We start from the raw sequence: 15,841 nt of genomic DNA, 5'->3' as shown, positions 1-15,841 counted from the left end.
AATACTTTGTGGGTGGAGAGGGTGTAAGCACTTGCTAGCATAAACCAATACCCCTTGGTTAGCTCCAGAGGACTTACTTAAATGTTAAAATAGCAAATTGTTTTTCTCCTGTGACTGACTTGAGAGCATCATAGGCTCAAGAAAGTTAAATTACTAGAATGCTGTTGTAGCAGGTAAAAGAATAAATACCATGAGCATCAAAATAATTATAAAGATTTCCCAACTCATTAATATACCACACCATGAACACCAAAGCTAGTATCATGCTAACCTTCTCACTGAGGCAAGATAGTGCTGCATCCCCCAGCTGGGAGGAGGCTGGTTCTCTAGGTGTCTTGACTGAGCATCTCACTGTTCTCTGCTCAGCACTGCTACTCATTCTGGCACTCACCCTTCCTTCCCCTCCTGCCACCACCCACCCAGCCCAAGCCCCCATAGTGGGGCTGTGCTGCACAATGGGCTCATCACCTGCAATAGCTATGAGTTGTTGTTTCATGATGTGTGCAGAGAACAGAATCATAGAATCATAGAATAGTTAGGGTTGGAAAGGACCTTAAGATGATCTAGTTCCAGCCCCCCTGCCATGGACAGGGATGCCTCACACTAGACCATGTCACCCAAGGCTCTGTCCAACCTGCCCTTGAACACTGCCAGGGATGGAGCATTTACCACTTCTTTGAGCAATCTTTTCCAGTGCCTCACCATCCCCACAGTGAAGAACTTCTTTGTTATGTCTAACCTTATATCCAGGTGCCTGCTGTCCATTAGGTAGTAGCATGAAAACTATGTCCTGTGTGAAAAGTATCTGTGTACAAAAAGACACATGTACAAAACCTAAATGCAAATAATAAGCCCCTTTAAATACAAACAAAATACGTTCTGCCTGTAAGTCCAGTTTAAAATGGTCATTTATAATATCCAAAATGAAGTTTACCATAATAGACTTTTTCTACATTTTTCCATGTTTAACAAGGAATAATTTGCCATTTCATTAACCTGCTGTACAGTTAAACATACTGGAAGCTCAAAATAACTTAATAATAGAATTTCTGTTCCAAAATCAAACCACTATCTGAAAATAAATATATTTTTAATAAACATCAGTTACACACATATGTAATTTTTTTTGTCTGTTAAGCAGTGGAGAATGTGAAAAGCATATTTTTAAGAAGAAACTCCTTCTGCTCACATTTAAAGAGTATCTTCTGAACACAGCAGAAGATTGTAGGGAAAAAACTGACCAGATAGATTGATACTCTTAAATTTCTCATATGCCATTCATTTGGGGGATGAAAATTATAACTATTAAATTTTTTATATGCCTATACAGTACTTTAATTTCGTACTCTGTCATAGAGGGAAACTGAAGTTAATACTAGGGTAAGAAGAGGAAAGGGGTTTGGCGATAAACGTAGGGATATAAAAGAAAGCAGATTTCAGTAGTTCTGCTGGTCTCAGAACAAGCTGATAATATTCCAGCTTTCCAGTGATACACACCTACAAATTCTGATTTCTGTTGAATAGAACATTTCTTGGAATTATATTGAATTTGTATAAAAGGAATCTAACTGAAATACTGGTTACAATATGTAGGCCGTGAAGTTACCTTATATATACCTGTGAAAGTAACGGAAGTATATTCAGAGGAAAGTGTTTGCTATATAGCGTGTGTACACATATGAGACAGGTTAGTTTTACCCTACTGATGTTGTGTTGTTGCAATAGTAATCCTGCTCAGTACGAGAGGAACCGCAGGTTCAGACCCCTGGTGCGTGCGTTTGGCTGAGGAGCCACTGGCGCAAGGCTACCATCTGCGGGATTATGACTGAATGCCTCTAAGTCAGAATCCCACCTAGATACTTGATGTTGTGCTGTTGCATCATTGGTCACTTGAGATTGACCCAGGAGATGACAGTCTTGTTCAGAATGCAAGGGTAAAACCCTTTCCAGATCTTCGTTAACGAAGACATGCCATCCTCATAGGAGCCGGAAAACTCCTAACTTCAAACTGGGGCTGATGGAGCTCGTCTAGCCTTGTAAGGCCCTCTATCTAAGAGAAGGACACTTACAAAACCTACGACCTAAGGACTTTGCTGTCACCGTCCTAGCTATCTAGGCCATGGCAGACAAACCTCAGGTGTAAAGGGTGGGGCCAGTTCTGCGCCTGCTGCGCCTCACCTAAAACATCCATTGCGCAGGCTGGAAGGGTTTACTCACACTTGCAAAGCCCTGTAGCGGCAGGCGAGGGTTGAAACAGCAGGTGATAAGGTGCACTGGAAGCTGCAGGTCCAACCTTGCCCGCAAGCAGTTCAGGCCTCTGGTCGCTCGAGCTTGATCCGGGAGATGACAGAGCTGTTCGGAACCTTCCTGATTGCCTATGCAGCTTCTCTCCAATCAGTTTTGCCTATTCCACTTGCCCTTAGTCATTGTGCTTGTAGTGAGTGTGGGTAATGCCCTTCCCAAATCTTCGTTCGTGAAGCCAAGCCATCATCATTTCATATGCTTATGCAAAAAAGGATCTCTTATTCTTAAGCTATCACTGTATTAAATACAATAAAATTCTTTTCTTTTAAAATAAAAAGCTTCACACAACTGTTAGTTATTCAGCTGAAATTAAAAAATTTTGCTTTATTTTATTTTTTGGTTTTGTAGTCTTTGCATTTGTTGGATACTTCCATACCTAGCACGAAAACTAGGTGGTGAATGGAGTGTGTTTTGATATTACAAGACCCAAATGAAGCGATTATTTTAAGCATAAACTCTGAAGAGCTCCCTTGCAAATTCAGCCCAGCTTTCACACGCAGTTCTATGGGAGCCTTTTACAAAAAATTGTGTAATGGAAAAATGTGTCTTATATGTGCTTACAAGAGGCCAGTTACATTGGTTTTTTCTGGTTTTTAGTGTGTGCTTTTGAAATTGAAACAGTCACTTAGGAACTTTAGGAAAAAAAGCATTCTTACATTCATTTCTAATTACTGTATTTTGGCCATAAAATATCCACTGTGTGTTGTAGTCTCACATGCTCTTTATTGTTTTTTATCTTACATCTCAGTATTTGTTAGATTAATTGGCACATGCAGCCGAGTGTTCACAGAGAGCAATAACAAAGTGCTATCTGACTGAAGAAAAAAACCAAGGATTAACTCACAATTTATAATGGATAGTAAACAAAGAGAAACTACATAAACAGAAGCATTTGATGATCTCTCTTTCAAGAAACTAAAATGTGACATTGGCTTAGCAATTGCCTATGAATGTGTTTAAATATAGAGGATTTAACACATTGGATGAATGGCTGATTTCAGTGGTATATTTTTATTTTCTGATAGTTATACCTTATGGCTCTGAGTTACAGGTGCTTTTGCCATTTAGGACAATTTAAACCACATTAATTTAGACTGCATAATTACATAATTTCCATTTGAAGATTTGTCTTATTCATGTCATTTCCCATAGTGTTCAGATGTGTTAATTCTGTAACCTTAAATAAATTTGTTTTAGAGACCAACAGAAAAATGTTTATTTTTTTCATTTATAAAAACCAAAGAGGGGAAAAAAATGAGCGGGGGGGGGGGGGGGCGGGGAGAAGCCCCTGCTAACAATAATACTGGGTTGGTGGTTCATCACTGCTTTAGATAGGGGTAAAACCAGGTTTGTTCTGCTGACATTTTCTCAGGTCCAAATAAGTATAAGTGAAACGTATGCATAGGTTATACCTCAGGACAGTTGTAACCCAGTCTGTCTTGTAGATCTGTGGCTTAGAATTTGCAAAACCTGAGCTCAGACTAAGGACTTGAATTCTTGTCTGGAAGCTTGTTTTCTGAAACTCTCATGAAAAACTGAGGATAAATTCCTGGCAACTCTGAAAACATTTGAGATTTTCATAGCAATTTCAGTGCAGAAAGTATTTCAGTTGTTGTTTTATGTGTAAAATGGAGAATGTGTTACAATAGGACTTTAATAAGGTAGTTTGTACTTCAAAAATACATATACAGTGGCCTCCTATGAATAACTTCACTGACATCTTGGGAATGCACTGCAGGTAATTTTTGCAAATAAATCTCAAAGCCAGCATCTCAAAGCAATGTAGCACTGCTGACTTCAGCTAGGTTTCATAGGGTAGTAAATCAGCATAAACTCAGATTTCTTTCTCTGTTGTTTTTTTTTAACTGAGAAATCCATGTATTTTAATACTGTGAAGTACCAAGGACAGAGCTATAGAAAAACAGTAGTTTGTTCTTCCAAACTAGGCAGTGATTAAAACCAAACTACTTTTAGCTTTCTTTGGCTTTTCAGTCTTTGTTACTTTATGATTATTAGCTAAAGCTCTTGGGGTTTTTTGTATTGTTTCAAATTGCTTCTAATTAATGCCTAAAGTAACATGGCTTATCATGTAAAAGTTTTGTGTACACGATTTCACTTGTATTTAAGCTTAGCTGTGCTTAGAGTATTTTTTTATGATTTGTATTGGTAACCTACATTATCTTGAGTTTCTCAGTCGATTTCAAGGATGTTCACAATCTCACATAAATATTGAATTTTCCTTTAAAATTATACTGATTGCTTTAAATGTGTCTTGGAGTATACAATATAAATTAGTCTTGGAGTATACAATACCCTATAAATGATAAATTTCTACCAAACATCCATTCCTTGCTTCTCTCCCAAAATATCCCATTTTGCCTTTAGTGATACAGGGATGTGTGAACAAGTATGAATTTCCATAAACTTAACTTTGGGAAACTTAGGGTATTATGTCAATAAATGCGGATTTTTTTTTTTAGATTTCTGTTTGGTGAAGTCTTCAGTAGTAGCTGAAATTTTAATTCTGTAAAGTCTGAGATTGCAGAAGTGGTTTATAGTCAAAGCTTAACTCTGAATCCTCAGATAAAAATCAATATGAGCAAATTTCTTCCTTGTCTTTTGTTGTTAGCCTATACAACATTTGAAATTGTGTTCCCCTCTGTTCTGTGATTTTTGATACTTCTGTATCAAAAATCCCCTTTGCTGAGCTATCAGAGATAAAAAGCACTAAAAGCATGCTTACCTACGAATGTGTAGTTTTTGTGTTTGAACTATGTTTTGTGTTTGCTGCATCACTTCGTGTCATAGGAAATGAGTCAAAGTTATGGTTCCTCCTCCTTGATAACCCAGAAGTGGTTTTTTCAATGCAAAATGTTGAGATAAAAAGCCAAGAGGATTCATCATCTGCTGTCAAAATACCTATTTTTTTCTTAGCTGTGACTGCAGACTTGTTACAAACCTGTTTGGAATTAATCTCTGCTTTGCCAGCTAGTTCTTCCTTTCTCAAAGACAGTAGCTGAAGTGTGTAAAAGCTGCCTTAGGAACATCTTGCTATATTGTGAGACTGGCTCTTGAGGTAGCACTTATGTGACCAATGGTGTCCTGTGATGCAGAAATCTGCTCCAGGACTCTCTGTAGGACCTGTATGAAGTACAGATATGCAGTGTAGCATTTAGATAAATATAGTTCTTTGTAGATAATCCCACCTGAAATCAATGGGATAAATGTAGCTTGAGGCATGGATGAACTGCAGTCATGGCAAACTAATAGCTAACAGGCCCGGTATTAACTGTTATCAACCAGTAAACAAAATTGATTAAAATATTTCAATATTGTACCTGGCTTGAAAGTTTTGAAAATATTTTAGTCTCATACCTGTTTACCTTGGTGACGGTTATGTTGCTGTGTATTGTACTTGGTCAGTTTATGAAAGCTTTAGTCATTGAGGAGTTTGATTTGTAAGTAGATCCACTGGCTTTAATAAGACTTCAACAAGAAGAAATTAATATGTAACTTGATAAAAACGGTAGACTGTCTACTGCCTGTTTATATTACGTGACAGATTTCCAGTCCCCAAAGCCAGCTTTGTGCCATTAGTATTCAGTGACCTTAGGCCAAAACCAAGGTGGAGGACGAAGACAGGAAGATTTTTCAACTTGTTGGTCAAGCAAGATGGGTAAAAGATGGCAGCTTAAGGAATTCAGGATTGTTGCAAAGAACTGATTTTGGGGACATGTTTTCCTGCATGTGTTCAAATGAGCAATTCTATCTATAGAAGTGATGTGCATCATTTCTAGATAGCCACAATTTGCTTCTCACTTTTTCCAAGTAATTTCATCCTCATGTATTTCTGGAGAGAAACTTTATTCTCTTCCACTGCATTTGTCTTACTAGGTTTAAGGAGCCACTGATTTCTTCCCCACTCTCCTTCCATCTGATAGACTTCACATTTTCCCATGTTATGGAAAGTTATGTCAGTAAACTTTCTTTGAATGGAGGTTTCATGTTTCAATTAACATTTTAATTCATCTGCTTTACAACTGGGGGGTGGAGTACAGAGAAAATAAAAGTTTTGGAGCTGCGAACTTGAAGCAACTGCTCCTGTGTTTTGTTTTTTGGGGGGCCATTTTCATAGAATCATAGAATCAGAATAGTTAGGGTTGGAAAGGATCTTAAGATCATCTAGTTCCAACCCCCCTGCCATAGGCAGGGACACCCCACACTAAACCATGTCACCCAAGGCTCTATCCAACCTGGCCTTGAACACCACCAGGGATGGAGCTTTCACAACTTCCCTGGGCAACCCATTCCAGTGCCTCACCACCCTCACAATAAAGAACTTCGTCCTTAAATCCAATCTAAACTTCCTCTGTTTAAGTTTTAACCCGTTACCCCTTGTCCTGTCACTACAGTCCCTAATGAAGAGTCCATCCCCAGCATCCTTGTAGGCCCCCTTCAGATACCAGAAGACTGTTATGAGGTCTCCACGCAGCCTTCTCTTCTCCAGGCTGAACAGCCCCAGCTTTCTCAGCCTGTCTCCATACGGGAGGTGCTCCAGTCCCCTGATCATCCTCGTGGCCCTCCTCTGGACTTGTTCCAACAGTTCCATGTCCTTTTTATGTTGAGGACACCAGAACTGCACACAATACTTCAAGTGAGGTCTCAGGAGAGCAGAGCAGAGAGCCAGAATCACCTCCTTCGATATGCTGGTCAGGATCCTTTTGATGCAGCCCAGTATATGGTTGGCTTTCTGGGCTGCGAGCACACACTGAAGCTGGCTCATGTTCAGTTTCTCATGGACCAACACCCCCAAGTCCTTCTCTGCAGGGCTGCTCTGAATCTCTTCTCTGCCCAACCTGTAGCCGCGCCTGGGATTGCTCTGACGCAGGTGTAGGGCCTTGCACTTGGCATGCATTTTGGGGTTATGCTTTTTATTTATTTAGCTTGGTATTCTTAGCCCCTGTGGAAAGTTCATTAGAAAGTGTTAGAAGACTTTAAGCTCTTCATCCAAGTCTATCGCTTGAGCTTACTCTTCTATATCAAGCATCCTTATGTGAAGGACATGCTTTCCTTTGTTCATCCTTGCATAAGGAAGAGAGAAGGTGTTGTGTCTCTATAACCACAAAAGACAGGTACATACTCAGTGCGTGCCAGTTGCTATGCTTCTCCACTGGCTTATGTTCAATGCTTTGTACCACATCGCTGCTTTTGTGTTCTTTGTCTCTACTCCTTCTACCTTCTGCCAGCAATCTCTAAAGAGCAGTTATCATTTCAAAGTGTAAACAAAAAAGGGGGAAGGCATGTCCAGAACAGATCCACTCCTGGCTATACAAATAACTTTTTTACATATCCATCTGCCCTGCCCACTGAGGGGAGTGAGCTACTGGAGACTCAGCAGTCTGCCCACAGGGTGTGGGCACTTCCTCTGCTTCTAGAAATTGGTCATTCAGAACAACTTCCCCCACTCTTCCTGTATTTACTGTAGACGAAGGAAGTAGCAATATGAGATGAAAATCAATGGTCTCTTTTAAAAGGAAATGGAGTAGAACTGTATATTTGTCGAACCTTACAAATGCACCCTGAACCTTTTAAAGATGTCTTCAATGTAATGGCAAATAAATTTTACATTGATTGTGCAATCAGGTACATTTACTAGCCAAATTGGAAAATTTTGGCTAAACATTTAGTCTTCCTTTTTATTTTCATACACACATGTACACACACATGAAAAATGGAAATATTCACGCATCTAACCTTTTTCAGAGTTTGCTGTTTTTACAGACCTTTAATCTATTATCACTCCTTTCCAGGTGAGTGGAAAGGAACTACTTTTTGTTTAAAAGTTTTTGAGAGCCAGTAGATGAGGAAGCACAGACTCCACCTGCCTTTGCCAGCTTCTGACTGTAACCCTAGCAACCAGCTGTAGGATAATGGGTTGCATAAAGAAGGATGGAAATGGGATTATCAAAATGGGGCTGATGAAATGCCAAGAACTTCAAGGAGGTCATGGACTTTCATTGTTACAGCCTGTGAGTCTCACTTCATTGGCCTCTGTTGATGCTCCTCTATTATGTAGTGAGTCAGTTCTTTTCTTGCAAGCTTTGCTTACTATGTTAATTATGCATCAATTAGTTCAAAGCTTATGACACCACGTCTTTCTGTTCAACCATGGTCAGTTTGCTTGAAGAACACTTTGCAATTCTCTAGTTGAATTGGCATAGAAAAATTTTATTTTTAGTGATTTCTAAGTAATTTTTAGTATCTTTGATGAAAATTCTCTAGCTGGAAGATAGTAAAAGTGAAAATAAGACAAGAGGCATATTGAACTTTGCTTTCTTGGCTTTGGCCTCCATCTTGAAATGAAAGAGACTCTACAGTCAACTCCAATGAAAAAGGAAGCATTTCAGTGACAAAATAACCCATACTTCACCAATTTCTGGAGGAGAACGGTCAATGTATAATCAAACTTCCACTTGAAGCTTGTTGAAGCCTTGTTAATACAACTTAATATACTGCAAAGGTAATCGTTTCAGAGGCAACCCTGGGACTTGCTGCCTGAACACACCATTGCTGGAGCAACCAGCAGAGAGCCTTGAGTAGAGGAGATCCATCCTCCACTCCCAGGGTCTGTCCGTTGGGCTGCTCTTCCTTCACTGGCCCTGCTATCTCTGCTGATCAGGTTCACTGATGTAGCAATATGGTATCAAGAGTAAACTGCACTGTTCCTCAGAACCTTGTGTCTGCCTCTCAGATGTAACGCCTAGCAGAAAATGAACATGATTTTTGTCTTGGAAATGGCTTAGATGTTGTGAAATGCAGTAACAGAGAGAATATAGGACCTAAAGATGTGAAGATTTTCTTCAACTAGCTTTGAAAGAAGCAGGACTTTGTCATGTGATCCTTGGGCTTATTTGTATTTTGCTCAAAAGGTAAATATTTATAAGAAGGTGGTTATGTTTTACATGTCAAAACTGGAGACAGAAGCAAATATTGAACTTTTGCTCATTTATATTCCTTCTGTGTAGTGAATGAGGCAGTAGAACTGTGGAAGTAATAGTAAGTAATAATGTAGTTAAGAGATTGGGATTATAATACATGCCTTAGAAAGAGAAGCCAGACATTGCATAAGCAGTATTAATTTTGGCAGCAATTAAATTTGAAATGTTTGGGTTTAATTTTAGTCACATTTTATGAGTAATTACATAGAGATTTGTGAGCATATTTATATGCCTACATTTTGTTTGAGCTTAAAGCTAGAGACAATGTAATTTTTGTCATCTTGGAAGTGAAATATAACTACTTTTTAAACTCTTCTAATATTCACTGCAAATTCAAGAATGCTTTGCAAATTTAATGAAATGTTCATGATCTTAACTGATTATCTATTTAAATAACTAGTTGTCCCTTCATAGTGGACATTCAAGCCAGCTATCTCTCAGAAGTATGCTCCCCTAATTTTATTCAGCTGAAAATTTGTTTGATTTTCCTTTAAGCCTTTTCCTGACTTTGTTTAATCTGAAACTAGAACTAGAGACTCATAAATCTAACCATTTTTGCACTGTCAGAAGCACAGGGAAAACCAGCGATCAATCAAGACCAATTTCACAAGAAAAGGAGGCACTTTCATGCCTTGTCAAGGTTTTTAAAATTATATCATATGTTTTTTCTCTCCTTTTTCTTCTACCAAACCTTACAACATATACAAACAAAGAGTAATTATTTGCTGGAATACAGCATTCAGTCTCACATTTGAGCAGCTTAGTGTGTTTTTTATGTGTTTAGACATGCATATAAAAATAAGGTGGGGGGCAAGAGAGAGACAATGTCTGTTAATTGAATAACTTAAAAGGAAAAAAAGTCTTCAGGAAGAGGAGTAGAACAAAAAACCTTAAAGTATCAAGTATTCAATCAAGTGTGTCAGTACTAAAGCATGTAGTGAACACAGAAGATTAATTTGATAATAATTACAAATAAAAGTTCTTTAAATCCAAAAAGCACAAATGTCATACACTCACCAGAGTAATTTATTTTGTTCAAGTTGACCAGTTACTGTATTACCTCTCTTAATATGTGAAATTGTTTATTCCAGACATAAAATATAAATGGAACTTCTCTGATAAATTTGTCACAAAATTGTGTCTAAGAATGTTTAGGTTTTGGGTTTTTTTTTAAAAAGCAGCTTAAATGTCAGACAATGCAACTCATTTATTTTTATGTTAATTCTACTTCTATCCATAGGAAACTGGATCAAAATGCCATAATAATAACAACAACAACAACAACAACAATAATATCATCCCCTGGAATAATAACGGTCTATACAATATTTTAGAGTAAAGAAAATTCAGGTTCTAGAAAATTTGCAAAATGTCATTGCTATTCTGACAATCATACCTCTTGCCACCTGCAAGACGCTTGACAGTTAGTTAAAAACCTTGGTGCCATGCCAAAAAATATCCTGCTCACATTACTGCAAGTACCAACTAACTGTAAGTTCTGTTACTATTAGAAGTGATTTACTACCTAATTTGAAGTTAGTTGGGAGTTTCAGAAGCAGAGCTGTGTGGTGGTGATAGGCAGTACAGAAAAAAAGAGGATCCATTCCTCCATTCTGTTAAACCCTGACCCAATGATGGGAAGGAAACAATGTAGATGATGGTTACTTCTTTAGCAAAGTGCTGCCCTTCTCTTTTTGAGTCATGGAATGGTTTGGGTTAGATTTTTTTTCCCTTAAAGTCTACTGGTTTAATTCAAAAAGTTTTTGTGAGACTTGGAGGCAAAAAAATTCTCTGATTAGAGACTGGAGATGGAAAAAGTCCAGGATCTTTGCAATTCAAAAAGATATCAGCAGATAAAAGCATAGAGGAAGAAGAGAAAATTGCTGTAAGTTAGAGAAACTACAAATAGAGGTGATAACCCTTCCATCTAAAAGAAATAGCTGCATTTATTTTTTTCCTGGATATTTTGAGGTATGTGAAGAGAGACATCTACCCCGGATAATAAGGCCTAAGTCTCTACTCTGAAATGACTAATTTTCATGGATTTTTAGATCCTTGTGATTTAAATGCATTTGTGTATGCTTTTTTCGGTCTTCTAAAACTTCAGGGACACTGTAATGCTTTGAGCCTTTGTTTAAGCATATCAGTTATGTCCAGACCACTTATTTCTCAGAAATTTTTGGGTGGCTGGTGTAAATTGTAATTCACAAGTATGCTTGTCTTGAGAAGTTTAATTAAAGCCCTTGGATTATGAAACTAACTGAGAACTGGAAGTATTCAGTATCAATTTTGATACTCTTTGTTTATTAAATTTGTTCATAGCAGAAAGAAGACTGGGAAAAATTGGAGTGGTGTAGGTGCTCAGCTGTACAGTAAATAATGTAGTGAAATTGCTTAATAAGAGGTACTGCATGTGAAGTGTGTTAGTTTTATTGTGCATTTGGAAAAGAGTTGCTTATTGCAAGTCAAAGGAAAATGACAGGCTAAACATGAATGACTTAGAAATACCACCACCATACCTCATCCACTTTTAAAAGTCTCACAGTCTACCATTTTCTCAACTAAGTAAATGAATCTCCTGTTTCCAAGAAAGCCCAATTATTGCATTTAACCTCTGCTTTTTTAAAGCCATGTGGATGCACCTGATGTCTATGACTTAATCTTGTTTTCACAGAATTTTCCCATTTAATTGTTAATAACATGCAGAGTTGTTGTATTTCTGAAATACCAGTCAGCATGTGTTTGTTACCTTAGTTTTGTTCTCAATATTTATTTTGAAGTTACTTTTTGCAGTAACCTCCCCCTCTCTTTTTCCTTTTCCTTATGCAGAGGATTACTGCTTCAGGAGAACAGCAGGTTTTCAGAGGCATTGCATTACTATAAACTGGCAATTGGTAGCAGACCCACACTAGCCTGTAAGTATTTCAACCATACAAGCTTGCATAATATTGCCTATAGGGTTTGGGGTTTTTTTAAGGAAATCTTCCTAGTCTTTAATAACACTTTTTCTTATGAAGTTTTTAATTCAGAAAGCAAAAAGTGAAAATGTGCACTTTTTGTTTGAAAGCAAGTGTTTATTAGTCAACAGCTACATTTAATGTAGTGCACAGAAGAAGCAGTTGATGAGTTAACACTGGACAGCACTGCTTCTGATCTGGAGTGGTGAGCCATAAGTGCTATTGCCCAAATTTTCAGTCTCCTGTTTTCTGTTTCATGTAGCCAGTTCCTGATTTTTCAGGTATGTGATGTAACAGACGTATTTTTGAAGTCCTTTCACTTTTCCTTTCTTGCCTGGGGAAAAGGGAAATAATCAATAGGAGGTTGCTAGCAATCGATTCCAAAATTAAGTGGATACCTTTTAAGATTGCTGTCTTTTTTTCGTAGCTTCAGTATTCAATCTTCTATATATGTGTGTGTACACATACATGTATGTATGTATAAATATATGTATATATTTTTGTGACATTTCAAATAGTTATGTTGTATGCTTCATACAGTCCTAAATAGAGGAACAAAATGGAGAACCCTGCTTAACCAGTGTTCTGTTCCCTCCTTCTTCAGTTTTAATAGCCACTTTCTCTTTAGTTGTCTCTAAACTTTTACCTTTTCTGTGTTCCTCTTTACACCAGTGAGTGATCTATACTATACAAACCCCAGATTAGATAACCATGGGATCTCTTTCAGATATTACTTTGAAGTAATATCTTTCAAATATTACTTTGAAACATCGAAACCACATCAAAAGATAATATTTTTTCCCTCTTCGCAGCTGCCTATTTAAATACTGGTATCATCTTGATGAACCAAGGGAAGACAGAAGAAGCCAGGAGGACTTTCCTGAAGTGTTCAGAGATCCCTGATGAAAATTTGAAAGACCCTCATGCCCATAAAAGCTCTGTTACTAGCTGTCTTTATAACTTAGGAAAACTTTTTCATGAACAAGGACACTATGAGGTAAGACTCCAGATTTGTCTGCTATATAATGATAAAATTTTCATACATAAGTAATAGCTATTGCTTCCAGCCAGACTTTCAGAATATATCACAGTCACAAACTGATTGAATTTCACCAAATCAAGATTAGCATTCTCTACAGAGAATATTTATTCTCTATAGCCACAGGTGTGATGACTTTAATTAGCAGTGTGATGTTCTAATGTCAGAGTCAACATTAGCAATGGTCACATCTGTTGTGTGTTAATTCATTCTTTTTGGCTTTATCCCCATGGCTGGTATGCAAAGAATATAGCCTGATTACAGACCAGCCAATCTAAAGTGTACTGGCTTTTTACTCAAAACAGAGTAAGTCCATCTTTAGTTGAAAAAATGCAATTATGTTTGCTTTCTAGCCTGCAAAAACAAGACCTAGTTGGAACAATTCAAAACTTCAGTGATTAAAAACATCCCACTATGTGCTGTTTTCAGATAAGTGCTGATGTGGTTTGGATATCTTTAATATAACCCTATGCTGCACCCAACCCATCCCATTTCATTTACATGTGCAAATGTGGCTGTTGTGATTCTTCTCCATTCTCCCTGATGAAATCACTAAAACTGGACATTTGATTGACTTTTACCTTTAGCAGTATTTGAAAGAGTCGTTCTCTCTTTCCCTTGCTGAGCATACTTCAGACAGGAGTTATGCATGGTTTTGATCCATATAACTCTTCCTGACCATGACAGTTAATTCAGCTGTTTAAGATTAGGCATGCACAAGTTCTATGAATTCTTTGTCATCTGTCTGCTGAATCCAGCTTTGTCAGATGGCAGTTACTAATTGGTTAAAACACAGACAGCTAATACATCCTAAAAGATAAGAGAACAGCAGCATGTTGTCTGCACGACCAATAGATCGTAGAGTTGGAGTTTGATGCCTGGGAGGTGCAAGGGATTTTAAGAATATAAACCATCAGATTTCTGCTTGGTGGTCATTGCAGTCTGATCCAGCCTTGAGTTGATCATACACTTAGATTTTCTCAAGCATATTTCAGCCTTCACAGGTTGTGACTGATGGGATGATGCAGAATATTAGGCACAGCTAACAGACTGACCAGTAAGCATACTAAGTGTTGAATGAATCATAGGTGTGTGATCAGGTAACTCAAGGCATGGCACATTTGCAAGGGAATCCAATTTTGGCATTCTTGACACTATAATCTATCTCATTCTTTCTGTGGAGCAGACTTCGTTTGTATGGATTATGTTTTGTTATTACTTGGCAGTAGACAATTAATATTTTTAAGTCACTTACTGTAGCTTAGTCATCAGAAAGTCCTTTGTCTGCAGTTTGATATTATTCCATATTCTCTGACAGCCTATACAATTTATGTTTATAAACTTGTGAATCATTGTGAGATATTAAAACGTACACTTGTGCCTGGGAAAAGAGTTGCAATCTTGGAACTAATTTGATCTCTTATCAATAAGCTTCACTGACTTTGGAAAAATTTATATAAATGAGAAATTTTAACTTTCTCTGGTATTTATGATGTGTTTTCATTCTCTCTGCAACTTTTGTTTTGAAAGGAAGATAGTTTGGTTTTACTGTATATCTGAAAGACTGCTTTTGAAATTGGTTCTTTGCTAATGGTTTATCCCACTTGTACATGTTTTCAGGATGCCCTCATGGTTTACAAAGAAGCAATACAGAAAATGCCAAGGCAGTTTGCCCCCCAGAGCTTATACAACATGATGGGTAAGTGCATTGTTACTGCCTTAGAAAGGTATTTAAGGAGTTAGGCAGGGTGAAACAAAAAAGCTTAGCCAGGCAACTGGTGCTGAAATAAATTATCTAATAAAAACAAAATAATTGCTTTCAGTAGATACAAGCCAAATCAGGTTCAGAGCTTAAATGACAGCAACTGCAATGCTGCATAAGGCACACTAAATGATAAGACTGTTAGATACTTGATGTCTTTAGGAGTGTCCATACAGCACTTTTACGTTTAGAATGCATGGAGAATTAAGTGGAATTCTCTCTGAAAGGGCATTTGTTTCTTCTAAGCAACCTCAGTGTCTGGCCCAGTAAATTCTGTGAGCTCGTGTCTAGGATGGAAAAGAATGTAAGATGCTTTACTTTAAAGTAGTTCAAAGTAGAGCAATTAAAAATATATGTGGAAACAATTAGGATAAACAGGAAGCATGTGGGGTTTTGTGGTCATCCCTCCCTTTTCTCCCCTCCCAGTGCCTAATGTGTGAGGGAATATATTGGTTGATGTCATTTGGTTTGACACAGTTGTGGAAAGGAAGCACCATTCGCTTCTCTCTACTTATTCAGGAAGACATCTTTTATTAGCTCCTTACAAGTACTAGGGCGTAGGAAAAAAATATTCTGAAATTGTAGTTGTAACCAATGCTGTGTGTTTGTAAAACCTAAATTAATTTATGTCTCTGTAAATGCTAAATTAATTACTTTTCTTGTCATACTGACAAAGTATCTAATGTCAATAATACTATAAACACTTCCTTAACAGTTCATACAATTCAGTGGAGACTTGCTTTTCCCTGAGTGCTGAGCTTTGTCATATTAATACAAATGA

At 37.5% G+C, this 15,841-nt stretch overlaps 1 protein-coding gene across 1 annotated transcript in view; it reads left to right on the top strand.

Annotated features, from left to right (window-relative positions):
* Positions 1-15,841, top strand: part of TMTC2 (transmembrane O-mannosyltransferase targeting cadherins 2) — a gene marked incomplete at both ends in the record, with an annotated part of 256,298 nt that overhangs the window by 173,402 nt on the left and 67,055 nt on the right. Inside the window, 3 exons of the mRNA XM_080638943.1 lie at positions 12,132-12,217; positions 13,072-13,256; positions 14,919-14,997. Of these exons, the coding sequence (XP_080495069.1) occupies positions 12,132-12,217; positions 13,072-13,256; positions 14,919-14,997 (350 nt within the window). The remainder of the gene's footprint in view (positions 1-12,131; positions 12,218-13,071; positions 13,257-14,918; positions 14,998-15,841) is intronic.

This window comes from Psittacula echo (assembly GCF_963264785.1).
Source record: "Psittacula echo genome assembly, chromosome: 1".
In the NCBI taxonomy this organism is placed as follows: domain Eukaryota; kingdom Metazoa; phylum Chordata; class Aves; order Psittaciformes; family Psittacidae; genus Psittacula; species Psittacula echo.
This window is presented reverse-complemented; position numbering and strand designations above follow the sequence as displayed.